Source organism: Neodiprion fabricii, chromosome 1 (assembly GCF_021155785.1).
Source record: "Neodiprion fabricii isolate iyNeoFabr1 chromosome 1, iyNeoFabr1.1, whole genome shotgun sequence".
NCBI lineage: Eukaryota > Metazoa > Arthropoda > Insecta > Hymenoptera > Diprionidae > Neodiprion > Neodiprion fabricii.
Window position 1 is genome coordinate 963,313 of NC_060239.1, and position 27,377 is coordinate 990,689.

Sequence of the window (27,377 nt, forward strand, 5' to 3'; positions counted from 1 at the left end):
TTGGAAGTAAAAACACTATTCTCAAGTATAAAATTGATTTTTCAGTCCGTTTTAGTTTATAAAAAAAAAAATAACTGGATGGCAAAGATAGGGGGGTGGGTTTCAAGTGGAAACTGACTGTTTTAGGGTACATTTAGGGAAAATCTTCGGCTTTGCAGTGCTTATAGGAAAACAAAAAAATAGGGTACCTTTAAGAAAAAGGGGGACCCGCTGTGTCACCTCCGATTAGACTGACAGTAACTGGAAGTTTACAAAAAAAAGTTACATTTTTTGAAGTTAAATCAAAGCACCATTACTTTCATGTTGCAAATGGATCTTATGTATAATTACTTACACGTGTACACGCAAGACGTGAATAAATATATATTAGGTATCTAGATGAAACGATGAGTCACACGCGGAGATATAAATAATGGCTGTTGCACAAGTAAGATGAATGTCTCAGATGTTCGCTGATGGAATCAGCAGATCGGAAACGCGGCATTCCAACGGCTGCGAAAAATTCTGAAAATACATCTGGATTATGGACTGACGCATTTCAATATCTGGGCATGTATTCAAGGAAGAAATGCTCTTTGCCGGAATGCGCTCCTATCCGTACCGGTAGAATAGATTGGCAATCTTTAGAAAATTAGATAAATTTTGTACAATTTTGCGGGCTTAAAACGCTTTGAAACAATAAAATAGATGTGAGTAATCTTTGAATTTGGTATACAGTAGTAACAGTTGGCAAAAAAGTTGAAACTGAATATTCGGTATTCTATAAAATGATTGTTGCAGTATGCACGAGAAAAAAAAATAAAAAGTTAAGAAAGCTAATTAAACATTTATAAATTATTCATTTTTTGATAAGATTATAACATGGATATCAACGCATCTGTGGTTGTAGGTATATCTAAATATTGAAAATACTACGAAATGGTTGAAGAATTTTTATAAACTTTTATAATAACCCATAGACTGTGTCTCCTTATAATATTCTGCTTAGACTACAGATCATAACACAGATGATACGTGCAAAAATACAGAACAAACATAAGGAAATAAAATAAAAATTGACATTAAGTATTTCGTTACGTTCTCCAAATGTTATTACCAGGAAACCCGAATCCCTAATCCCAACTTTTACGTTGAAGATAATTTTACAAATTCATAATAGGTGCTGGGGGGAAAATTCCTGCGGGTTCCCGTTCGACCGCCTGTGAATTAGTTGGATATTCTGTCAAGTCAAGTGTTAGGACTTTGCTCTCTAGACATTCACCAACCTGTGAAACAGAACAGGCCGTTAGTAACATCGCCAAATAGACGTATGTGAAGATAAATCACGAAAACTCAATTTTTGCACTTTAGAGTGCTATACACGATCGAAATGAATCTCATTTTTATTTCATATAGAAGCAAGCGAGACACTACGATCGCGGATAGAGTCGGGATTGTGTGCGGAACCACTTACGTCAGGGCAGATGCCGACGAGCGCATCTGCGTGAGAGTAAAATTCTTCCTTGAGCGAAATAACAATCGTCTGTAGAGAGCTAGTCTTGTCACGAATGTAGCTCGCTACTTTTCCAATGTTCGTATTGTCCAGGGCTGCGTCAATTTCGTCCAGAACGAAAAAGGGTGCTGGCTGAAAGCTACGACAGCAAAAGAATTTATGACATCGAAGCATAGAGATCCTAGATCGAAAGGAAACCACACCGAAACTTCAACGGGTTTAGGCCGTTTTTATACCTTCACCAACTTCTCGATCTGACTTTGAAAGCAATTACCTATGAACGGCAAACAGCAACGCCAAGGCCGCAACCGTTTTTTCACCACCAGAAAGGTTGGACATTGGCTGGAATCGTTTACCCGGAGCAACGCAATTGTAATTAATACCATCCAGATACGGCTCTTCAGGATTCTCTGGTCCAAGGAATGCCTGGGCGGACTGGTTCTTTGCTAAAGACTGATAAGGGTCGAAAAACAGTCAAAATATAAATCAAAAATGAAGCAAGAACGTTAAATCTGTACATGGTAAGAGTATGTAGACATATATTCAGTATTTACCTTATAGATCGGGTCGATTTCATTGGCGACGTGCTCAAAACATGCCATGAACCTATCGTGTCTCTCTTTCTTAACCTTCTCGAATTGAGTTTTAGCTTTTTTAGCCTTTTTACGAGATTGTTCGAACTCCTCATTCGTTTCTTGCAATTTTTCCTTAGCCGCATATAACTTTTGCAACGCCTATATCGAGAAGTATATTTATTCCAAATTATCAGATTCATTTCAGACCTAGAAGTGACCTGAGTCAAGTTAAATTTAGCTCAACAATAAAAATGTAAATCCAAACCTTCATATTTGGAGCTTGTATTCTCTGTATTGTTCCCTGAAGCTCGTTTATTACTCTATTGAGTTTGTCATTCGTCTTTTTAATATCGTCATCGTCTATGTCCTTTAGACTGTCAGGGAGAAGACCGTAGTCGATGGTGATCAAACTTTCCCGTTCGTACTGCTGTTGAGTATTCAATGTAGAGTCTGTGCCTGTTTCGCTTCCAGCCACAGTACTCTCTTGTGTGATATCCTCCATGTTCCCACGCAACATGGGTATTGCAATGTCTTCCATCTGAAAATTGGATGATGATTTTATCGTGATTTTCAAGGATGTAACTAATTAGAAAGTAATTGAGATACCTTGTGGATATCTAAGTTACCCACCTTGCATTGCATCAAAATAGCATGTCGATCTGCTTTCCTTTGTTCAATCTTTGATTCAATTGAATTTAGCTGTTTTTGCGCAGCCTGAACTTCTTTTGCAATAGCACCAGCTTCACGTCTTGCCTTTCCAATTTCCTCCTCTTCCTGATCCATCTCTAGCTTTTTGTTAATACGAGTCGATGTTAATTTCTTCATTTGTACCTCGTCATTTTCTTTCTCAGTCAGTTGATGAGACTCGGTTTGACGAGCCGCATCTAGTTTATCTTCAGCATCTTGAACCATTCTTTCCCAGCGAAGTACATTGCCTGTTGTTTTGTAGAACCGGATTAAAATTAATTCCCAAGATATTAATTCATTAGGTATTTCAAAATTGGAAAATGAAAAATATTCTTACTTTCGGTATCTTTTTGTTTTTCAAAATCTAACTGGTTCAAAATACGATTTGTTTGGTTGTCGAATTCCATTCGTTTCTTGGCACGCTCTTGCTGTGATCTGTGACACGAGTGTTTGGTATTTAGATTGAACATGAATTTCATTGTGATTCACTCATAAATTGATACCTAATGATATCAGCAATTGTGGAACGATTGAAGGACCAAGGATCAAGGATTATGCTGGATCTGTAGGTATTGAGAGACGTTTGGGAGATAATTGCTGAATAGCATTGATTTTATTCAAATTAAGAGGGCAAAAACAAAAAAGATGGTACAGGTTCCTGGACTCTACCTCAATTCTCTTTCCTCGTACTGACGAATATTGGCAACACCGATCTGTTCGCAAAAGTTGGCAAACACATCGTCCTCCACACTGTTCATTTTTTCCTTGATAGCTTGGATCTCTTGATCTCTGGTGGCCATTGTTTTTTCAATATCGCTTATTGTGGGCTACAAAAAAGTATATCAATACAATTAATCGATTACCATGGGAATATTTCTCCCAATACTCATCGATTACTCACACCAAAGAGATTCAACTCATTTTGTAGTGCCTGCAGCTCCACTTCGAGATCCGCTATTTGCTTTTTCTACGGATTAAATTAAAATAGTGAACGTGATTTGCCAAAATGGTTAAAAACTAATTGTATAGCCGTACTGTCCACTTACCGTTGTTACCAAATCATTTTTATTGTACTTCAGGCGGGTCTCAAGTCCCCTAATTTGAGAATCGACTGTATTAAGTTCGGATTCTTTGCGAGATTTCTTAAGAGCCTCTCTTAGTTCTTCTGTGAGTTTTTCCTGAAAATCAACGAGCGCATCTCTAGGTTGTTATTTTATGGTCGTCAACAATCAGATGTGTGAGCATTTAATTTTGATAGTGTTACCTTCCGAGATTTTAACTGTGACATCTGTTTTTCGTCCCATCTCTTTGCTTTTTTTGCCAAATCCAAACTTCCACCCGAAATGATTCCAGCTTTCTGGTAATAAGTTCCATCAAGTGCGACACACTAAATTGAGTAAATAAACGTGAGATTTATATTTCGCGATTTTTTCTTCATATGCATTTACTTACATCGTATCTAGTTTTTTTGTCCATCTCATACGCAACTTTATTGGCGTCTTCAGGAGTTTCACAGACCAAAGCATTATTAGTGGCGAATAAAACAGCTCTATCGATATCCTTTGGCGAAAAAGCGAGCACGTCATATAAAAGCTTGACATTCTTGGGCTCTTGGATGTTTCTGCAAAATAATTATTAGCACCATGTAGAATTGATCATCAGTAAGATAATTTTCACATTCCAGAAATCCGAACGGCGTTTAACATACCTAAGTCTGCCCTTCAATGGCTTTGCTTGAATATAATCAAGTGGTAAGAACGTTTCTGGTTCTAAATATTGTTCCTTAAGATACTGTATGCACTGTCTTGCTGTCTTTTCAGTATCTACAACAATAGCTTCCATGTACTTCCCCAAGACCTTGGTAATAGCTACGTTGAATCTTTTGTGGATCGGTTGGCACATGTTGATCATACGGTCGTACTAAACCAAATAAATAAAATAGAATACAGTTTTACCACCAAAACAACGGACATTTTTTACTCACCACACCAGGATAAAGACGTTTGAAATTTTCAACAATTTCTGTTTTCTTTTTGTTCCTTGAAACCTCGTGCTTGTCAACTTTGGCATCACCAAGCTGTTCAGATATGTTTTCCAACTCGCGCTGTATCTGTTGTATCTTGTCTTTGGATGTTCCCACATCTGACTGTAGATCAGCTCTGAGCTTCTTCTGATCCTCCAACGCAGCTTCTGAAGTTCTAATGTGCTCCTCAAGCTTTTCTACACGCTTTTGAGCCTCGTCTCTCATGTGACCTTTCTGCTTGTGCTTATTTTCAACATCTGTTTTCTTTCTACCTTCATTATCAAGCCTGTCTTGGTCGGATTTTTGCTGACGATTAATGGAATCGAGCATCTGCAAGTAGCGTGCTGATTGTTTTCCCGCCGCTTCTTTCAGATTATTATACTCTCGGACCTTGAATCATTTTTAAATAATATTAACCATACCAATTTTTCTGGTTTAATGTTAAAAAATTTATATTGCACATTTTACTCTAAAAGTATACCTGTTCATCCTCAAGCTGTACGTCTCTCCCCTGTGACTGTGATTGTCCGGCGACATTCGCCTCATAGGCACTTTTAGCTTGCTCAACTTGGGACAACTGGTCGTGAAGCTCCTTTATGTCTTTCTTGTGGGCTTCGTCAGCAGTACGAGCAGTTGCCAAAGATTTGCGAGCAGATTCGACTTTTTTTTGCATGTGAGTGACACGCTCTTTTGCCTTGATGAAAGTGGGCCTTTTTTTGGATATCTCTGCTTCCATTTCCCTAATATCCTGTTCAATCTTTTGATATTCACGGTTTAGTTTGCCAGCCTCTTTTTTCTGCTCTCGCAATTTCTCATCCACTTTTTCCTTTTTCTTCAATATCTTATCCACTTCATGCTGCTTCTTTTTAAGAGTGTTTTCTAAATTTTCAATCTCTTTTTCATTGTGAAACAACCTGAAGAGCTGTAACTCCACCTGCTTTTCTGCCTGATTTTGATAAACAGAATGAAGAAATCAAAATATGTGTAGCCAAGAGGTAAATTTGGGGGAAAATCAAGTTGTTCAGTCCACTTACACATTCTTCTTTTAAACGGTGGTATTTCTCGGCTTCTTCCTTTTCTAATTTTGCCTCCTTTCTCTCAGCAGCTACACCTTTCTTTTTTTGATAAGAGAACTGTGTCTCTTCCTCCGCTCTGAACATCTCACTTCTGAGCCTGAGTGGGTTTGAAGTATAGACATTGAGTACAATGTAATCAAACCGTTTTGAGCTACAATTCGTGAGTGAGAAATTTCAGATTTACCTTTCATATTCTGTTTTCAGTGCACCCGAATTGCTGATCTCTTCGAAAAGAGCTGTTCGTTCTTTGGGATTTTTCATAGCTATCGACTCCACAGCCCCTTGAAAGACGAGGAAATTCTTAGCCTTCACATTTATCCCAAGATGTTCCAACTCGTTAAGGTACACTTGACTAGTTACAACCTACAGGATGCAAGATTGGTTTAAGAAATTGCAAAATGAGAAGATTGCACATTTTAATTATCATTGATTATTCACACACAAGCTTTGAAACCTAATGATCTACTTTGGTGAATTAAGGGACAAAGATGTATTTGAATTTAATAACTATGAGTAATAAACACACCATATTATCGATACGATGCTCGGAAGCGGAGCCTTGCACTGACCGCATGAAACTCTTCTCAGTACCATCTTCCATTTTAAATACAGCTGTAACCGAAGCACTGAAAGTTAAACCGATCAACAATTAAACATATGGTAATCTAAAGGCTAAATGAGAGATAGGTCAAGCCATTGATGGCAGAGGCACCATTTTCTTCAAATATAAAATCATGAAGTTAATTAATGTACTGTTCAAGTCCAATTCCATCTTGATGAGTATTTATACCTTGAACGCTATCTTTTGGACTTACCCCCATACTCATTCATCCTATTTTACTAAAAAATGTAATGACTATTTGCCTTCACTTACCTTCGCTTAACGGGCTGACCAATTGAAGCACCATGGATGAGCTCACTGAATCTTTTTACTCTAAGGCTGCTAGTTTTTTCTCCCATGACAAAACTGATGGCATCCATGAAATTTGATTTGCCTGTAATTTGAGAGAGTCAAAGATCTGAAAATATGTTCAGTAACGACGTTGCAAGCTTGAGATCATGACAATTTAGAATTTGGTAGGAAGGTCTTACCGGATCCATTTGGGCCTACGACTGCCGTGAAGGGCTTAAGTGGACCAATTCTAAGTTTTCCCTTGTAGGATTTGAAGTCTTCGACTTCAATGTAACTCAGAAATGCTGGCATCCTGGTTACGGTTGTATCCAATAACCTGTCAGATGCGAACCGTACGGATCACCGCGGTTATTGTTTACTAGTGTCCACGCCTCTCGAATCTCCACTAAAATACTAACCAACAAAACATGAGTGTTGACACTGAAAACTATTTACATGTCGCAGCCAAACGTAAATATACCTCTAACGAAAAATCATCGAAACCGTAGCTCGTGGCAGGCGCGAGACGCCACAATGCTTACGCTACGACGCTGAGAAAATGAATACAGAAACGAATGTCCAAGCGCCAGACTCTCCGTTCAACGTTCCGATCAGTCTGATGTTTTGTCATATATCACCGCGGTAACCGTGGCGGGAACTATGCGCGGGAGTTGAAACCACTTTGGAACCATTTTGGAATACTCACCACGAATCCCCCTCTGCAAGTGCGTTCCGAAATTAGCTCTCTGTGCCTGAGAGGATAATTTGTGAACATGAGGAGGTAAGAAGCCGACGGATGAGTCATTCAGGGTCATTGCTTGCTACGTCCGACATTTTCATACCTATGGTCGCATAGGCAATATCGTCACAGTGTTACGCGTGTGGATAGTGTATCCACAAAGCTGCATGTAAAGAGGTTTGTTTATATTGATAAAACCTATCGATACTTGTTGGAGGTGTTAAAGATAGAAAAAAATAATGTCTGCGACAATTCAGAGTTGCGTCGACAGTTCTGTCGAAGGGGATGACTACGGAGATGCCTTTGGTTACGGAAGGTAAGTTGGAAAAATTTTCATCAAATCTACCAAATGTAACCCTAACCTAATATAACCTTCAAATAGAACTGAAGTAAGATTGTTTACCTTTGATTTCCTTCAGGAGCAACGCGCAGTCTTATGGAAACCAATTTCAAAATAGTCCAACAATGCGCTACGCGACTCACTACAACATGAATCATTCCAAGCGAGGTATAGCTCTGATTTTTAACCACGAATCCTTCACCATAAATCACCTCAAGCCCAGATCTGGCACTAACGTTGACTGTGAAACGCTAAGGAACTGTCTAGTCAAACTTGGATTCGAGGTCAAAGATTTTCAGAATCTAATATTCAAGGATATTCAGAAGAAACTAGAAAAAGGTTTGTGTGTCATCAAACGCTTGATCCTGTTTTACAAATTGCCAACTCATCCTTCAAGAATTTTCATCACTTATCCTTGAGGCATACTAACATGAGAAATGAATCAGTTTCAGAAATGGATCATTCAGATCATGATTGTTTAGTTGTGGCTGTACTGTCTCATGGAGAGCTGGGTATATTATACGCCCATGACACTCCTTACAAAGCTGACACAATTTGGTCATACTTTACCGCAGACAAGTGTCCGACACTCTCTGGTAAACCTAAAATGTTCTTTATCCAGGCATGCCAGGGAGACAAATTAGATCCTGGTGTTAGCCTCAGAGAACGCACAGAAACAGACGGACATGGTTCCCAAAGTTTTCGCATACCAAGCCATGCAGATTTTTTAATAGCCTACTCGACCATACCAGGTAATTACCATTATCATTTGTAGGCTTTGTGAGTGCATTGTTAGCAATATTTATTTCATCTCTTCTAGGTTTCTATTCTTGGAGGAACACGACCCGAGGATCCTGGTTCATGCAAGCTTTGTGCTTGGAGCTTTGCGAAAATGGCTCACGATGGGATTTGCTAACACTCCTGACTTTTGTTTGTCAGCGCGTTGCAATTGATTTTGAATCTAATACTCCTGACAATATTACTATGCATCAGCAGAAACAAATTCCATGTATCACTTCAATGCTGACACGCCTAGTGAAGTTCACATTGCCTAAGAACGGCGTTGCTGCTAATTGATGCACGAGGTCAAGATCGTTTTAATTCAATTTGCCATAATTCTTGACTGAGAACAGTTTTTATCAGCTATGAATATCCTTCGCTCTATTCGACGGAAATTTTTCATCCCAGGTAATAATCTGTAACATCTTATTCCATTAGATTAGGTTACTTCAGTGACTGCACACATTGTTTGTCATGAACTATCTGCCGTTACTTGCTCACATATACAGCAGTTACTTAAAGCATATTTTGACAATGCCATTTGACACAACAAAAAATGCTTATAATAGCCACAAATAACATGACACAAACGAAACAATTCAACGGACCAAAATCGAATGTTATTTACTAGAACAACTTGAATGAATTTGCATTGCTGGAAGTATTTGTGAAGTTGCGATCAGGACAGAGCATTGTAACATTACTTAGATCTTGTTACTTTGAGGAAACTTAAGCGACAACTGATCGCTAAATTGTAATTAATACTCACAAAACTCTTCAAGATGTAATCATTTGATCTCAAACAGTGTACGTATTATATCATATAGCTTGTCCTTTTGTTTTTGGCTGATGGCCACAACTGGAACAAAGTGCATTTACTGTTAGGTCAATTTTATATGTATACAATTTCAATGTTTCTACTACGTAAGATATACTGTACACACACCTATTATATTCTATAGTTCTATAGTATAAACCCATGGTATTCTTCAGATTCATACCTAGTTGGTAAGCAGTGATAGGATGTGATGTATGGCCCAATCCAACGAAAAGTGTAAATCGTGCACAGATAAATTTCCTACTTTTGTATTTCCTTTTTTTTCGTATGTAAACTAATTTTGCTAGAGCTTAAAACAAAACAAACAGCAAAATACCCCTGTGATTGAAATTGTTATCTTAATTTTGTGAATTCAATAATTGCTCAAATTATTTGAACGTTCTTTTGTATTTTTACATTTTAAGTAAATGTAGTTTTGGAATAGCACATTTATACGCATTTTTATACACTTTGTATGAATATTTATAACATTAATAAAGTATATTTAACTGTAATTAATGTTGGAAAAGAACTTCTTATCTTATCCATTCATCCAGTGAGCTTTCCTATGTAGAACAAAATAACTGTTATCTACAAGTATGATGATATCATTTGATTGGAATGAAAACACAACACTCCCTGAATATAATTCATTTAATGTCATAAAAGAAACAAAATCTTCCACATTTCAGCTGTTACCTAGTTGACTTGAATTGGCGAAACTCTTCAAGTGTCAAGATCCTTGTGTCAGATACTAAATACAAATTATAATATTAAGAAGAAGGTAGTTCTAGACAATGATTCTAAATCTTCAGTTAGCAATACCGTATAACCTTTATCAACAATCCTGATACTTTTGTATATTCTAGACAATACCTATTGATAGTTTCTGCAGATTGTCTATTTTATGTTGATTTTCCCATAGTCAGGTCATGTACTTCTGGGTACTCGTACAATTACGGCGAGGAAATGAATGACGGTTTCATGGACTCTGATGCAACGTTAAACCAAGCTAATTCGAAAATCTATTTATTCAGACGATTAGTGAAAACGTTCGGACCAGTCGTTAGGAGAGAGAAACGCGAGTGATTTATTTACAAAGTTGATAAAGAAGAATGTATTCGAACGTGAGATAGATTAATTGAATTTCTCAAGAATCGATAAACAATATTGAAAGGGTGGAAGGAAAATAAAAGGAGAAGAAAAAATTCCGGTACAGAATTGTCTAGGAGTAATTTCGCTGGAATTCAATTTTTTACGCTTTGGAAGCTCGACTACTGTTACTAGAAGAGCGTGATCGGCGTTTGAACTTTGGCTGCATGACGGACGTCAAGCTATCGTTACTTTTTTCGGGCTTATCTGATTGGCGATCAATATTTGATCGTTTCTCGTCCTTGTTGTCTACATTACTTGAACGCTTGCTTTCGTTACGCTTATCGCGACGATCTTCGGTGTGTCTGTCTGACCTGTTAGTTGGTCTTACGGAACTACGTCTTCTGGGGGAGTGGTGCCTCCGAGCTTTTCTGTCGCGGCTACTTCTTCGGCTATGATCCCGATCTCTGGACCTTCGACGGTCTCTGGACCTTGAACGACCACGCTTTCGATTTCTGTCTCTGGAATCTCTCCTAGAATATCTGTGATCCTCAGTTTTTGTATGACTTGGGCGATGCTTATCCAGTCTTCCATCACCTCGCCTATTATCAGACCTGGATCGACTGTTTCCGTTTTTCTCAATGTTTGTATTTCCATTACCATGACTTCGCAATACTTGTGCTGAATTTTCTATATTCTCCACCTGATTAATCTCGTCACGGAAAACCGCTACCTCCGACTTGAGATCTTGATTTTCTTGCTCAAAGCCTTGCACTTCCCCCCTAGTGTTAGAAAATTTCCTTCTTCTCTCGCCCTCCCGTTGAATTTGACTTTGTCCCTCTTCAACATCCAAGTCGCCTTCCTTTTTCATACGTTCCTTTTCCATTTTCTGTAAAGGTAATCGTAATGAGTTAAAAATTACGATGCCAAACTAAATAAAGGCTACAGCATTTAACTTCACGGGTTGCTTACTTGGAATTCATGGAGTTTAATCGTACGATTTTGTGCTTGTTTCCAATGTGGAGGAGTCATACTTCGGGAACGACTACGCGACGGCGTACGGAATCTCTGCAAAACGTCGATCGGCAGTGAGGGGTAATTTTTTTAAATCAATAGAACCGTAACATTAATATTATTTTTTTGGAGTAATTCATTCTCTGCAAATCTTGGTCGTCTTTGAACTCCTTCAACCAATCAGACATTACTTACAAACACGCCTCTGCCTTTGATAATTCGTCCACTCTTTGTATGCCCACGATTTCTGTCTCGCCCAAAACGTTGCCTAAATTCTTTCTGATTAGCATTATTGGCTGACCCAGCTCTGTACAAAAATTTATTGGCGGGAACCTCAGGTATCTCATCTGGATCAATCTTAGTTACGGACACAAGTGGGTGAGGTTTCCCAGCATCCTCATCACCAGAGTCGGGAATTTCTCCTTCTTCAGACCTTGCGCGTTTCTTGCTGCTGTGTAAATCACAATATGTATTACCATTTTACCAAAAATTCAATATGGAGTATAGGCTTTAGTACGTATTTAATAGTAGAAAAAGAAACAATGTAACAATGCATATTCGAACCAGTCACCTTTTTTTAGACTTTTTCTTTTTTCTACTTTTGCCAACATGCGAATTGGATTCAGATGAAGATGATGCTCCTGAGGATGATGAATGGGAACCAATGGTACTCTTTATTTCCCGTTTTTTAACTGTAAGTAAGGGTTTTACAGAATAAAATAAAAAAATACGTATCAACTAATTAATTGTAGGAAACTGTGTTCTTGCAAATGTAAGGAGACATGTGTAATAGTCACGGTGATTTCTAGCAGTCTTATTAGTTAAAACACTGTCATTACCTTTGCCCTTGATTTTTAAAACAAGCTCTCCACAGTTCACAACTTTGGCATCCTGTAAGGGACGTGACATGCGATCCACAGGTAGACCTTCGATGTGCGAGACAATCTCTTGCCCAGAAACCACTTCTCCAAATACGACGTGAACGCTGTAAATCAAAACGAAACGTGAATATGTAAGTTTTTTTGAATTTTCTCAAACAAAAAGTAAGCCTGAAATTAAACTTACTTGTCGAGGTGGGGTGCGGGTTGAGTTGTACTACAACAACAAAACATGATTAAGGAGATGAGTGATGGACAGAAAGAGCCAGCTTTCGGGAGTCATTGTGTTGTAGTAGCGACGTGCGGGCCTCTCCCTCGCGACTACACAGAAACAGCGTCGAGTTATTCATTCCACCAGGTTTGTCGGTGGCTCTAGTCGGCTTGTTCATTTTACACAGAACGTGAAAAATTGTCCGACACAACAGACAGTAATGCAATAACCATTCTCTCTGCTGCCTGTGGCGAGTATAACTTGGTCAATTGTTTTTCGTCGAAATTGCACAAGGAAAAACGATGTTACCTTTCACCAACTTTGACTTCACTAGCGTGCTCCACTACCATCAGAACACAATCTATACCTTTCATTTTTCGCAAAATTTCTCAAATTTCACGTTTTTGGTTTACGGCTTGGTATCATTTAGAAGTCTTAGCGCTATGTTCGAATTGTATACACGATAGATTTGGTTTTTCAGTTAATGAATTTTTACTAATCAACATCAGGTGAAATTTTTTCCAAGCCCTATACTGTTCATTGAATATCCGCAATCTGAGTGTCGATCTGAAAATACTGAAAGAAACATAACTTTTCCATTGCTTAATAATTTATTCCTTGCGAAATAAAGAATATATTTCATCACTCCCGTGATGACCGATGTCCATGAAAATTGAGGTATAATATACGGTTAAATGTCCAGGTTTGATAGCCATTGTAACACTAACTCATAAGACTGTTGAAATGTTGAGTCTAAAAATGGTTTCATCTACATCGTGATATCTAAATAAATTCCTCTATAAGATGCAAGCAAGTAAATTTTACTCACATGAAGAATTGCGAACCATTTGAATCCTTACCACGATTGGCCATTGACAACAAAAATGGTTTATCATGAGTAACCGAGAAGTTTTCATCTATAAAAACATAGGACAATTAAATTGATGCTGGGTACAAGATCAAGTGGTCTATAAAATTGAGTCTTGGTCGAGTCATCCATAATAGTAGGTAAGTTATGATATGTTTTTCATAAATAAAAAAACTTACCTGCAAAGGTTCCTCCATAGATTGATTCGCCACCAGTACCATTGCCGACGGAAAAATCGCCTCCTTGGATCATAAAGTCTTTGACAACACGGTGAAAGACGATTCCCTTATAATGCAGCGGCTTGCCAGTTGTTTTTCCCAGGCCTTTGTCGCCTGCGCACAAGGCACGAAAATTCTCGCATGTCTCTGGGCATATGTCTGAATACAGTTCGAAGACAATGCGTCCCATAGGCAACCCGCCTACTTCTATGTCGAAGAATGTCCGAGGCCTGATCTTAGTCATGACTGTTCTCTGCAAATTACCAGGTTGGTGGGTTGAAGGCGACTCAAATTAATTATTGGGCCCTCCAAATTGGCATGAACGATGTAAATTTACAACCAACGAAAGGTCGACGATACGATTAATTAATTAACATAATTTAATCAGAAACAACGAAAATTTGAAAAGTCACTGCATAAGCTTACCGAATTTCCTATCAGCATAAGTTATAACAAATCAACGGTTATCCCAGCACCCCGTTGAAGACACTTTCAATTACGATTCGGTGGTTTGTGCAGCAATTAGTGCATTATTAATGTTTCAAGGAAGTATAATCAATGGTTGCTAAGCTGTCCGCTCACAGGACTCGGGACGTGTAGTTCAGGTCCGAGCAGTAGTAGATAAGAAGCGGCATCGGCAGTGCCAACGGGAGAACGTACACAAAATGGTCGCTTTTGAGGTTAAGATATGGTGTCCGACAATTTGTCCAATACGTTTACGAAATTCAAGCACCACCGCGGACATCGATTATACAAAACGATTTAAAATAGAACAGCGTGTGCGAGCGTGATTTTTCAAAATTTGAACCAAAAGAATTTTGAATAAACAAATTTGGGCGCGTTCCAAACTGGTTAGCAGTACTAGACCATATATGCTAGACTCCCTACGACAGAGGCAGAGCTAGTCACGAACTCAGCTACGCAAAAAAGATATAAAATTGCTGCAGTACTGGAAGCTGATTTCGGAACACACCCTTTATATTTCGCAGATCGCAGAATGAACGTGTGTTAGGAGGGACGGTGATTACAGATGACATCACATGACATTAGAAAATATGGGCCTTGAAAGAAACTTTTTCAGATTTGTCCACAATTTTTACGAGATATCTACTCTTGCCCCCTCTATTCAATGTGCGTGATACTCGATGGTTCGTTGTATGCATTGTCGGTATTGGATACTCGGGTTCTTCTTCGGGAAGATCAAGGTGAAAATATCAGCGCAAGAGATGCGAGAACCTTATTCTTAAACCGTGGGTAAACAATAAAACTGTTCTAAGCAACCATAATAATCCCGAATTCTGCGTGTAAAATGGAAATTAATTAATTGAAACAAGAACGGAATTTGGTACTTTCAATAATGAGTAAGGTAAAATTAGACACGTCAGACTAAACTTTTCTGCTTAACACGATCCGTCTTATAAATGTTAACCCTCAACATTCGTTTAGCCTAAACAAAACAAATTGTTCATTTCATTCTCAGGCGATAACCTCCTACTTTCAAGTGATTTCTTCAAAAAAAGGCACCGACAGCTCCTCTGTATCAAATAATAATAAGAAGAAGAGACATCAGGTCTCGGATGAAGACAGGGAAAAATCTGTATCTCCGGCTAAACGCTATAAGGTTACACTTTCAGAAACTTGTAAAATTTATTTCAATCTCTCTATCCTAGGGCGATCAAGATATTGACTGCAACTCGAATTCATGTTCATTTCGTGTCCTCCTTTGTTACAGCCTACAAAACGAACTAGCAAGCATCATGTCTTGTCAGATTCGGAAAGTGAAGTGACAGAAGTAAAAGAAAAACCACGGAAGGGAAAATCTTCTGACAGGGAAAAATTTCGGGGTGAAAAAGGTGCCTCGGGCTCAAAAACTTCCCGAAGATCGCCAAAGGTTTGTTCTTCATGAAAGAAGCTTGATTGGATCTTCAAGCTCGTATTTTTGACATTTTTTTTTTACGGAAGCAGTACTCAGTTATTTTGGTCTATTTGCAGCCTGTGAAACGAAACAAAAAACGACATGTCTTATCAGATTCAGAAGACGAAGTGGTAGAAGTGAAAGAAATATCTAAAAAGGCAGAGTATGGCAAAAAAGAAAAACTTCCACTGAAAAAGATTGCCACAGCAGCTGATGTGTTTGGTAATAAGCCAGTCAAGAGAATCGAAGCACCAAAACCTTCTAAAAAACTGATGGAGGAGGTAAATTCTCCCTGTATACGGTCATTTCGCATTTGTGCTGTAGCTGAGAAACTGATTTGCAATTAATTCAATTTGTTAAAATTTACCCAATAGGATGATGATTTCTTTTTCGATGATAAACTGGAGGCTGTGCTGGATCAGTTAGCAACGGCTGAAACTGAGCTGGATCGCGAAGCCGAAACCAGTAGCAAAAAAAATGAAATTGATAATCGCAAGAAACAGTCTAACGGGAATGCGTCCATTACAACAGGGTCTAGCAAGGAAGGAAGAAAGACTAGCAAGGTTACGAGGTCTAGTGAAAAAACTATGGATGATACAGTAACTGGTATCAATGAGGATGGCCAAGTTCCAAAAAAAACTATGCGTAATCTTGTGAAGCAAGAATTAGATGACGACCACAAAGAAAAGGGCAGTGACAAGAGTCCTGAGTTTGAGACCAGCAAGTTCATCGAAGTACCTCACAGTAATAAAAAAACAACAAAGGATGCAACATATCAAAAAGGAATATCAAAAATTGAAATAGACAAAACAACCGGACAGAAACGGAAGCGCAGCATTGAGGACGATGACCCTGATCCCTACGAAGCACTGATTCAAAAGAAGAAGCACAATTCTGCTTTATATCAGCAGTATTTACAAAGAGGCGGTGCTAGACATCCAGGCTCTAAAGAAATACCAACGGTTTGTTGATTATTAACTAGCTTGTAGTGAGTTTCGACCACCCCAAAAGTATTCTTTATTTTAGGGAGCAAACAATTGCTTAGCTGGTCTGAGTTTCCTGATAACAGGAGTTTTGGATTCATTGGAAAGAGATGAGGTGGATGATTTGATAAAAAAATATGGAGGACGTCTGTTACATCAAGTTTCAAAAAAGACAGATTATGTAATACTGGGTGATGAACCAGGACCAGCAAAATTGGAAAAGGTAACAAAATTGTGATTTTGCTTGTACCTTGTATATTTTAATTCATTTATTATGAGTAACTGGGCAATTTAATGTAGACTAAAAAACTTGGAGTTAAAACGATATCCGAGGATGAACTATTGGAACTAATTCGAACGCGGCCTGCGGGTCAGGGAACTTCATTAACGGATGACAAACATCACGCTGGCAAAGAAAAGAAGCTACCTAGCAAAATGAAGAGAAAAACGCCAGAGCCTGAAACACTGACATCTTCAAAACTTCTGTCTTCAGAGACTGGAAACTCATCAAAACTTAATTCAGAAATCTCTGACATCGATCCAAAATCACTGATATCTGGATATTCGGGTACTACAAAGTCGTCAGAAGTTTTGCAGTCAAGCAACGTACCTACAATGGTAAGAAGAATTTGTTATTTCTGTATGCTTCATTACAAATTGTCATGATAAGTAACAAAATGATTGTTAGCCAAAATCTACGATTCAAAAAATAAAGCTGTAGAATTTATAATGAAATTTGTTCAGGTTCGTGTACCTTGTGAAACTGACTCTCAAGTTTGGGTCGAGAAGTACAAGCCAAAAAATATGAAGCAAATTATCGGTCAGCAAGGGGATAAAAGCAATGCCCACAAGCTTTACAATTGGCTAAAAAATTGGCAAAAGAATCACAGTGGAGATGTCAAGTTGACGCGACCTAGTGAGCATAAAAAATACAACATACTCTTTACCTTTGATTAATTCTTCATACTAATACTTAATCTCATCTAGGTCCCTGGGCACAACATGATGGATCATTTTTCAAAGCTGCTCTCTTATCTGGCCCACCAGGAGTTGGAAAGACTACGACGGTACAAATTGTTTGCAATGCTCTAAACCTGGATGCTATAGAATTCAATGCTTCTGATACTCGGAGCAAAAGACTCTTGAAAGAAGAAGTCTCCGAGTTGCTGAATAACAAATCCATGAAGAGCTATTTTGCTGGTAAATCTTGTGTTGTTTGGAGACCAAGTCATAATTATTTTCATAATTTCTTGCTATGAAATTAGTATCCAATACACAAACTTATTCATATGAATCCATAGATGGTAATAATAAGAAACCAGATTTGGATCACGTTTTGGTGATGGATGAAGTTGATGGAATGGCTGGTAACGAAGACCGAGGTGGTCTGCAAGAACTGATTGCACTGATTAAAACTACAAGTGTACCTGTCATTTGTATTTGTAATGATAGAAACCATCCTAAAATGAGAACTCTGTCAAATTACACGTTTGACCTCAAATTTCAGAAGCCTGGAATGAACCAAATTAGGGTGAGTACATAATTCATACATCTAAACGTACTATAAGGACTCTGATTCTAATTAATTCTTTTACCACGCTTACAGTCTGCAATGTTGTCGATATGCTTCAAAGAGAAAATTGAAATCTCCAAGGATGACCTTAGCCGGTTAATCGAATCCACCAATTGTGATGTTCGGCAAGTTTTGAATCACTTATCGCTCTTGGCAAATAATTCGTCAATCGACGAAGTGTCTAAAACAAGGAAATGCAACAAGGATTTACGTTTGGGTCCCTGGGATGTTGTTCAAAAAGTTTTTACTTTTGAGGCACACAAAACTATGTCGATACACGACAAGAGCAATCTCTTTTTCCATGATTATAATATCGCGCCTCTTTTCGTCCAGGAGAATTACCTGGGTGTAACACCAAACTGTCCCAAGTAAGTTCTGAAGTTATTGGCAACAAATCGGTCATTTACGATCAACCAAAGATACTCAACAACCATAACTATCGGTTGAATGATTGTGTAAATTTTCAAAAAGAATATGTATTATCGTTTGTTACAGAGACCAACTGTTAGAAACCGTAGCAAATGCGGCAGAAAGTTTGGTGCTAGGAGATTTGGTTGAAAATTCAATTCGTCGCAATGGGACCTGGACATTATTGCCAATGCAAGCTTGTTACTCTTCCGTAATTCCCGGCACATTGATGGCCGGTAACATATCGAGGCAAATCATGTTTCCTTCTTGGCTTGGTCAGAATTCTAAAAGAGGAAAATTTGACAGGTCTGTAGTGTACTTTGAATTGCCAAACTTGAATATCAGCACAGATAATTCATCAATGGCTTTCCTTCAAACTCTATTACAGATTACTTCAAGAAATCACAATGCACACGCGACTGGCAACATCGTCGAGCAAAGATGCGATAAATTTAGATTATCTGAAGCATTTGAGAGACGCGGTAGTCAAACCTTTAGTTGACAATGGTGCAGAAGGTACTGCCACGGCACTGAACGTGATGAACTACTATCACTTACTAAGGTTTGTTCATTTCCCGGTGGACTGTCAGAAAAAAGGCGAAAATTACAAATAACTTTCTCTAAATTATCTGTTTTGTATTTTTAACATAGGGAAGACTTGGACTCACTAACAGAGGTCTCGTTGTGGCCGGGACAGCATGACCCTATGCAGGCACTGGAAAGTAAGGTATGTAGATGTAAAAAATGATTCTCACGAAATTCGTATGGCGTGATTTTACTTTGTACACAGGTCAAAGCAGCTTTCACGAGAGCGTTCAATAAGAGTGCCATTATGAGACCATACGCTTTCACCAAAGGCACTGAAAAAAAGAAGCGAGCTCAATCTGTGTACAGCGAAGATGCTTTGGAACTAGAAGAAGAAGAAGAGGCGTCAGAGGAAGACGAGGATACTCCTGCCGTAAACGTGAAGACTAAGGTAATAATTTACTTCGTTACTCAAGCGTAGACAAAACTCTTGAGTTACATATATTGCGTGGGAGTAACTCTGATGCACATTTTCGATTAAATTTTCAACTATAATTTGTAACTTTACAGACGAAGAAAGCACCTGCCGCTGCCGATAAAAAAGCGGCTGGGACTTCGGGTGTAAAGAAAAAGAGTAGCAACCCACGCGCGGCAAAGTCAAAGGCGAATAAATAGAGTGTAGCATCTTGGCTTTTACTCCAAATACTCTGACAGCCAACGCGTTGATCGCATCTTGTACATCATAGGTAACGCGTTTGTCTTCTCATTTTGCTTAATGAAAGTTCCAATAATCAAAGCTTCAGTTAATCGTTGAATACATTTATTATTTATGATTCTTCCGACGCGAGTAGAAAATATTATTTTGCCCGTATTAAGGACTCTGCCATTTCACCAGACTTGATTATGTATAAATAACTACTTGTAATACGAGAAAAAATAAAATCAGCATGTTTCATCAAAGATATTGCTGTCTGCATACAATGATCTTTTACTAACTTAGGCTGTGCTTGGCGAATCGACGAGTTGGAGCTGTGACCTGGTTTGCACGCAACCTGGAATCACAACATAAAATGCGAAATTGTAATTCTCCGCAAATCGCTAACCATTCCTCAGATAAATTTTTCAAACTTACGCTTCGAGGTAGAAGTCCAACCGACGTGCGCCCCGGTTTCCTTATTCTTTGCCTTCAGCCACTCGTACAATGGATTGAAATACTCTAGTAGGCCAGCAGCGTCCATTTCCCTTTGTCCTGTGATCACCTCCATCGCGTCTGGCCAAGGCTTTGAAGAGCCCAACTTCAGCATGGACCTGGAACAAGTCAATGAATTTAATTGAATTGCGGTTGCTCGGGTACTTTACTTTCTTCATCTCTTAGATTTCGTCTGAATATTCTTCCTCTTACCCAAGAAGGTTACCAGCTTCCTTGCTCTGGTAAATGTCGCACTGGTGCAAAGGCTTGTGGGCAATGTCTGCGGGATCGTATTGTCCTGCAACTTGGCACAGACTCTTGTGAAACTGGAATTGTATCACCGTACTAACGAAGTAACGGATATATTCGACGCTAGCTATGACATGGTACTTTGACGCCACATCGAAGTCTTCCTCCGACCTGTCCACCGGCGGCTCCACACCTTGAAGCTCGTGTACCAGCTTCCACCTGAAATTTTTGCGTGACGAACGATCGAAACGAAAAATTTGAACAGACGAACGGCTACAGCATCAACAAGGAACATTATACCCACCAGTCACAGTTGTATTTATCAGGTGTAATACTGCCTCTAAAGACGTTCCAGCGCCATTTATCCACGGCATAGCCGAACGGAAGAAACGCAACTTTTTGAAGAGCAATTATGTAAAGATAATTCAGCATTGCCTCTGGATCTTCCTGAGTGTCCTGGTCGAGGAGATTTATTTTTTTCAAGTGCTGAAGTGTCGATACGCTCAGGGCCATTACGTCGCCGATCGCCTCGTGGAAACCTGCGTGTTTTACGAGCTTAAACTACAGGACGGAACATATTTTAACAAGGAAAGAGAAGGATAAAATCTCACCAGGATTTGCACCTTCCCTGAACGGGAAGGGTTGGTCTTTGTACTGCATGTAATACTGTATGTGGCCCATCTCGTGATGCGCGGTTGAAAGGTCCTCGCTGTTGACCCTGGTGCACTGCTTGATCCTGAAGTCCTTGCCATCGTAAAAGTCCCAGGCACTAGCATGGCAGACCAACTCGCGACCGTCGTTCGGCTTCTCCAATATCGAGTTGGTCCAAAACGATTCAGAAACGGCGGAAAGGTTCAGGGATGTGAAGAAGCTGTCGGCCAGATGAAAAATCCGGTTCGCGTCATACCCTACGTGGTTTATCAGAGGTATAAATTTTATATTACCTTAAAAAAAGGTAACAATACTGTATAAAATGTGTCGCAGGGCACCTTGCTTGACCATATTCTCGGTCGCGTCGGGGAGTTTTTTTCCCGGATACGGTGTTGAGAAATCAGCGATATGCTCCCAAGTCTGTGCCCACATATTGCCGAGAAGATGAGCGGGCAGTGGTCCATCCCTCGATACTATCTGGTCTCCGTATTTTTCGCGCAGTTGGTTCCTCACGTACGCGTGGAGTTCCAAGTACAACGGCCTCATTTGCTGCCATAGATTTTCTATAATGAAAATGTTATATTTCAAAATTGAAATTGATTAATTTGTTTCGATGTGTCATGACGTACATGTTAGGGTGGTTCATTTTTTAACTTTTTGTTGAAGGTGCCACTCTAAATGGCACTCGAATGGCCGAGTGGCACCTTAAATGAAAAAGTTTAATAAGAAACCACCCTAGTACATGTGTTAATCTCAAAATTTACCCTTACTGACCAATCTGACCGGCGAAATTATCTGTCTCATAATCGTCTAACCAGCTCGCCGCGTTGTCTGTATAATTGTTAAGTCGAGCCGCTCTGTTGATCAGGTCAACATATTTGGGGTACAGTGGTTTAACCTTTTCCCCGGTCGCCTTTCGCCATTCGATCCAGACATGTTTTAATTCCTCTGGGTCTCTGCTGGACATCAAGAGCTCAGTTAAATGAGGTTCCAGGGCGAGATCGCACTTGTCCGCTTCCTTGTACTCGCAGATTCTTGCCGTACTGTACTCTTGTTGCATATTTGCCACGGTGTTCTCGTAGTCCTCATAGTCCTGTATAGAAATTTGCAAATATAGAGATTTTGCAAAAATCAGTCACATCCCAGATAACATTGACGGAACCTCATGACTTGCAATGTTTAGATCAACAAAGATTGTGTGCAAATCACTGTTACATTATTGATAACAATCTGATTCTCGTAAACGGAACTCAAATAAACAGCAAGTAAACTACAATATATGATATACAAATTAACTTGGATTATTGTGCAGAATAAATACACAATTTAGCAGCATGTTAAGCGCAAAACGTGAGATGCACTACTCAAATTGCATAGCTTGCTGCATAATTGCTGCCAATTTGCGCTTCGTTACTGGCGATCATTTTGTGATTGCCAGACTAACTACATATTATATCGAAGTAAAATTAGTTAATATTTGCACACAACTGGTAATGGCTTGTTTGAAAATTGCATGCAATTTGTAAATATTTTCACGCCTGGGATGATTTAGAATCATATTGAAGAACCGTTTTATATTCGCAATATGAGAAAATTAAAATAGTAGCAATACAAGGCCTATTCTGGATACAGATTCCTGTACCGACATTTTACCGACACTCCCAATTTCGGTACAGGAATCTCTATCCAAACCCAGCCTTGTATTATACTACTTATAATTAGAATCAATTGAAATGTTACTGTCTGAAATAATTTTACGACACAGGCATTCTACAAATATATTGTCTTTTGTATTACGCAATTCGCGAATGTATTATAACTTCAAGGGTAATCGTGGGATTATGTGACCTTCTTCTCTAGAACGCCGACACCGAGCCGTGCGTGTTTCGAAAACTGTCTCCTGATTTCGTCGTCCTCAATCCTTTGCCATGGGAAGGCCTGAATCTCGGCCCATTTCGCTTTCCCGGCAGCCGCAGCCTCGGACAGCATGTGAATTTTCGCCACAAGGTTTGCCGCGGTCAAATTCGAGTCGTAGGCCCATTGCGCCAGGGCCCCACGGTTGTACCATACCGAGGTCTCGTTGTTCAATCGCTCGAGAAACTCCTTGGCACGTTGCAGCTCAAGGCCTGTCAACGGCCCCGTCTCCGTGGTCGCTGCGACCTCGCTCTGCACCTCTACTGCAGGTTCTTCGGCGAGCGCTAATTGACTCCCGACAGCCATCAGAAAGCATCTAAAAATGAAAAAAACAAAATGAGAGAATCGTGAATATATTTAAAAAAATGTATTCCCTTTTTTCTTTAAGCTGGCATCACCTGACGCATTCCTCCGGCTCTTTGGAGATTTTTATCTCATTTACATGCTGCAGCTTTTGGTAAACAAGTTTTGCAAAGGCGCACAGGTCGAGAGAGGAATGTAGCAATGGAATTCGCTGAATGCCATTAACCCCAGACAGCACAAAACTTGAAGTCGTCAAAAAAAAAGCGTCTAAAGGATGTCTTATGCGCCATTTTCTGGCGCCCAAAAGATGTCCTTGGGACCTCACAGAGGTCAGAAAATGGCGCGTAAGACACCCCTAGACGTCTTTTTGTGATGTCTGGGAAATTATTGTTAATTCGTGTTAGTTTTTTTACCTAATTATCGCTAAGCAGCGAACGTAATAACGCATATCACGCAGCTCACTCCATACGAAATTCGTTGAAACATTTGGACATCTATCGTGCATGTTCACCGAAATCAACACATGCTTGGTATAATCTATAAGATAATATCGGAGGCTTGCCTCGTCTAGTATTACAGCTTTCGCCGGCGGTAAAGCGGTTAGTTGTTTTCGTCATCAAATTTTTATCTTGTTTTGTTGTGTCGTGTTTCCTCAACGCCCGTACATTTTCGTTCTCACCCTTTTATACGTACGCCTTTTGCGACGAGACCAGCACAAACACACACGTAAACGTCGTGACGCGCGTAGCGGACCGTGGACCGACCTCGCGGGAGATGATGCGTGACATATCTTACGACTAATCAGTACTGCACGGAAAAAAATTTTATACAGATTTTACATCTGTGTCGTGAGTATACGAACAGCACTTTTTTCGCGTCAGATCTACATCAATTGCGGTTGATCTACCTAAGCATACCGCAACACTTACGATCGGTTTTGTAAATTTTTCCGCAATTGCCGCAGTAGATTTAAGTGAAAAAAAGTGCCCTCCGTACTATATTCACCACAGGATATGTGAAAACAAAAATATTTTTATTTCCGTGTGTACTTTCGGGTATACGTTCTGCACGCGTGTAACGCAGCACATGTGAGCTACATGATACTACGATGCGTAGATTTCATTTCTAGCCTATCACCGATTACTCGTGCAATTGTTTCTACGACGAATCTCTGTACGTTATATCCGTGCATACTTACGCACCTGCAATGATCAGGCGTGTAGTTAGGTAATTGATTACGAGGCTGCGGCGAGCTCCACAGCCTCGCTGGACTTTACTGACATCGCTCACTCGGTATACGCGTGTAAACGTTGCAGTTTCATCCGCAATCTTGCTGGATTAAGCTCTCTGTTTTGATTGTCAAAAATTCTATAATACTATAATCAAATGATTTACAGATTTCTTTGATCCTCAAACTCCTTTGGTGAAAACTTCTACCGTTATACGAATTTTTACAGAAATTGGAACATTTCGTATTCTTCTTCTACATAGTTCTTCGTACGGAATTGTTAATTTTCTTTAAAAATTGTAACAGCTTGTAGATTTGCTACTGACAGAAATACTAGTTTTTATAATAAACTAGGCATAATCACAATTTTGTATGGAAACAACTTTTTGCACAATATTGTACGAAATTTTCCCATTTCCCTAAAAATTTGTAGAAAATAGTTGAAATAATCTTCACCACGGTCGTGTATAGGAATTATTCTTATCTTCCAGAATTTTTCATACTTCACAGAACGAGTTTGCCTTTCATTTCTTTCAATTCGTTCAAATAATTCGCCTGCGGGTAAAACTTTAATCGGATTCCATCCGGTGCTAACTAAACAACGGAGATAAATTTTTTGCAGATTTTAAAGTCCTGTTATAGCAAACCGGCCAGGCAAGTCAGAAATGACAACGGTAACTCCTGATACACGCAAGCGTTGAACACCAATATAAGGTCTGAATACGTCGCGTTCTACTAATCATCTAAAACGAATTAGTCGATTTCAAATGTTTCATTACACTCCTTTAATTTTCTGACATGAAGTTGACATCGATGACCAATTCGTTTATCTTAATTTCAACTTTCCCCAGGATATACACGGTAATTTTTGAATTTCGAATTGGAAACAGTACAGCAAATTTCACATGCGGGTGATTGGCTTTTCCGGTGAGATCGGTGACCTCATTTGAACCCACAAATAAACGGCCAATTAATGAAACCGAGACAACGTGTTACGCGAGGCTCACAGCGTACGTATGATATAGAGTAATTACTCTAGGGCGTATACTCACAATCGCAGCATCATCCCGCACTCTTCAACGTCGATCGCGATCTCCTCGTCAAGATTCTTCTCCGGCCCGGTGAGCGCAGTTTAGTTGTCAAGTCCGCAACAGTCGGCCGTTCGACTGGTCAGCCTACGACAGGAGGCCGGGGTAAACAACTCTGAGAGTTTGTCTTCGTAGCCCCGGCCTTTGACCGCTCGGCCCCACTACTTTTCTCCTTATGGCTGGAGTAGACTGAACTGGAACCGAGCACTGGCAGTGCCTTCCAACCACCGTTCCTTATCGGAAACATCGTATGCCTGGGCGAAAATCACGCCCACAGAATTTAACGAGGTGAAATTAATACGAAAAAAAAACTCACCCCATACTTCTTTCTATGCATGCACACGTAGAGTGTCGACTCTTCATCTTGTTCCGTTTGTTACCCGGGTTACCGTCATTTCGGTTACTTCGCTGCTCTCCCAACGGAATGTGGATCCGAATATCTTGTTCATGGTCTGAAATAGGTCGTACAGTGTTAATTACATTCTGATTTCCTCTTCAGTCGTGCACAGTAAATTTTATTCATACTGGTTCCCGCCAGTCTGTACTCGCGGCAAAAGTGGTTCACAACATCGACGCCAGGAGCGCGCCACTTTATGGATCAATTATTTATAATGATTAAAATAATTTTTCAGCTTTTGTACCGCTGAGGCAACTGTTTTGAAACACGTTTTAGCTTTTCAAGTTAAATGTCGGATGAAATTATAAATAGACGGTAATATGTGTCACGCAAAGTATGATGAATAAAATGGTTCGTATGTTCGGCTTATTTGTCTCGGAGAAATTGATCTACAAGTACATATTTTTACACTCCGCTGCGCAACGGCCGCTCTATTCGTGAGGAAATCATTTTCTGATCATTGGAATTCGAAAACGAAACCTTGGAGAAATTTGGCAGTATGAAAATATAAATTACAGCAAGATTTTACAAAGTTTTGTCAATAATGAACACGATTCGACGGCAGAAATCTTATCCACTGGTCTCGGCAGCTGAACACAAATGTTGACATGAATGAATAGCACTGAACTTATCACTCGATGAGAATAATTGTGTATCATAATTATAATTTTGCGAGAAACGCTGTGACGGTGTTCTCAGAGGCCGCCAGACACCCCGATTTTCGTTCCGTTCGGAACGGAAAAATAGGAAATTAAATGAACCAATATGGATTGAGAGAAAAACCAAAATAACCGTCAGCCGAATGGTGAAAAAAAATTTCTGCCGCCTTTTAGAAGCTGGCTCGCTAAGCTCCAGCGTATATTAGGCTGATTTTATAGATCGAAATTGTGTATACAAGGAAATTCGCCGAAAATTGTCGCTTAATTTTGAAAGTCTTTGATAAAAATTGTCTCCCACACATTCACACAACGTAGATTCTGTTATTTTCCAAAATTTTATCTGTAAAAATCTTACAAAATACTCGAAGGACCTTCGAAAAGGTTCGAATTTCGAAATAATTGACCAACTTGACGAGTACAGCGGTACAGCGATAATTTCAAACGATAATTTCGAAAAGTACTTCTTCAACGAAGGTACGTAATCGGCAGCACCGCGGTGCGGATCTCACTGCGATGATTGACTGAAAAATAGATAAGAGAGCCTGGACGAATCTGCACAAGCGGACCAAATTAGGGCGTAACCGAGTTTTTCC

General features: G+C 39.4%; 5 protein-coding genes across 8 annotated transcripts; 2 read left to right on the forward strand and 3 right to left on the reverse strand.

The window, feature by feature from the left end:
- Window positions 1–916: 916 nt before the first annotated feature.
- On the reverse strand, window positions 917–7,443 carry LOC124185929 (structural maintenance of chromosomes protein 1A). Of its 2 annotated transcripts, none has more exons than XM_046577168.1 (21): window positions 7,227–7,443; window positions 6,946–7,082; window positions 6,728–6,848; window positions 6,380–6,479; window positions 6,038–6,216; window positions 5,812–5,950; window positions 5,259–5,723; window positions 4,739–5,167; window positions 4,463–4,674; window positions 4,207–4,375; window positions 4,019–4,141; window positions 3,801–3,932; window positions 3,656–3,721; window positions 3,424–3,581; window positions 3,092–3,189; window positions 2,698–3,002; window positions 2,333–2,605; window positions 2,047–2,226; window positions 1,767–1,945; window positions 1,454–1,631; window positions 917–1,265 (listed from the first exon to the last, which is right to left on the reverse strand). In XM_046577168.1, the coding sequence occupies exons 2-21, from the start codon at window positions 7,055–7,057 to the stop codon at window positions 1,143–1,145; spliced, it is 3,741 nt and encodes a 1,246-aa protein (XP_046433124.1). In that variant the 5' UTR covers window positions 7,058–7,082; window positions 7,227–7,443; the 3' UTR covers window positions 917–1,142. The 2 variants fall into 2 exon arrangements, with proteins under 2 accessions (XP_046433124.1, XP_046433115.1); XM_046577159.1 differs by having other exon boundaries at window positions 6,946–7,159.
- Window positions 7,444–7,563: 120 nt separating this feature from the next.
- LOC124186068 (caspase-1-like) lies at window positions 7,564–9,936 on the forward strand. The gene is made up of 5 exons (XM_046577434.1): window positions 7,564–7,800; window positions 7,904–8,163; window positions 8,271–8,576; window positions 8,645–8,909; window positions 9,048–9,936. The coding sequence occupies exons 1-4, from the start codon at window positions 7,724–7,726 to the stop codon at window positions 8,899–8,901; spliced, it is 900 nt and encodes a 299-aa protein (XP_046433390.1). The 5' UTR covers window positions 7,564–7,723; the 3' UTR covers window positions 8,902–8,909; window positions 9,048–9,936.
- Window positions 9,937–10,057: 121 nt separating this feature from the next.
- LOC124185975 (peptidyl-prolyl cis-trans isomerase G) lies at window positions 10,058–14,554 on the reverse strand. Of its 2 annotated transcripts, none has more exons than XM_046577259.1 (9): window positions 14,129–14,554; window positions 13,664–13,955; window positions 13,446–13,533; window positions 12,593–12,622; window positions 12,367–12,512; window positions 12,099–12,219; window positions 11,723–11,975; window positions 11,486–11,581; window positions 10,058–11,402 (listed from the first exon to the last, which is right to left on the reverse strand). In XM_046577259.1, the coding sequence occupies exons 1-9, from the start codon at window positions 14,144–14,146 to the stop codon at window positions 10,677–10,679; spliced, it is 1,770 nt and encodes a 589-aa protein (XP_046433215.1). In that variant the 5' UTR covers window positions 14,147–14,554; the 3' UTR covers window positions 10,058–10,676. The 2 variants fall into 2 exon arrangements, with proteins under 2 accessions (XP_046433215.1, XP_046433207.1); XM_046577251.1 differs by having other exon boundaries at window positions 11,723–11,978.
- A 460-nt stretch (window positions 14,555–15,014) lies between these two features.
- LOC124185943 (replication factor C subunit 1) lies at window positions 15,015–20,062 on the forward strand. 2 transcript variants are annotated; one of them, XM_046577195.1, is made up of 16 exons: window positions 15,015–15,068; window positions 15,183–15,323; window positions 15,435–15,593; window positions 15,695–15,898; window positions 15,992–16,579; window positions 16,644–16,823; window positions 16,901–17,218; window positions 17,345–17,516; window positions 17,588–17,800; window positions 17,902–18,131; window positions 18,207–18,541; window positions 18,669–18,887; window positions 18,970–19,143; window positions 19,233–19,308; window positions 19,372–19,557; window positions 19,677–20,062. In XM_046577195.1, the coding sequence occupies exons 1-16, from the start codon at window positions 15,060–15,062 to the stop codon at window positions 19,779–19,781; spliced, it is 3,309 nt and encodes a 1,102-aa protein (XP_046433151.1). In that variant the 5' UTR covers window positions 15,015–15,059; the 3' UTR covers window positions 19,782–20,062. The 2 variants fall into 2 exon arrangements, with proteins under 2 accessions (XP_046433151.1, XP_046433160.1); XM_046577204.1 differs by having other exon boundaries at window positions 15,032–15,063; window positions 15,183–15,593.
- On the reverse strand, window positions 19,910–27,268 carry LOC124185962 (angiotensin-converting enzyme-like). The gene is made up of 11 exons (XM_046577228.1): window positions 27,140–27,268; window positions 26,045–26,180; window positions 25,693–25,982; window positions 23,044–23,425; window positions 21,970–22,288; window positions 21,534–21,758; window positions 21,156–21,452; window positions 20,849–21,083; window positions 20,509–20,763; window positions 20,239–20,414; window positions 19,910–20,158 (listed from the first exon to the last, which is right to left on the reverse strand). Exons 3-11 carry the CDS (start codon window positions 25,704–25,706, stop codon window positions 20,103–20,105), a joined length of 1,959 nt encoding a protein of 652 aa, XP_046433184.1. The 5' UTR covers window positions 25,707–25,982; window positions 26,045–26,180; window positions 27,140–27,268; the 3' UTR covers window positions 19,910–20,102.
- Window positions 27,269–27,377: the final 109 nt, after the last annotated feature.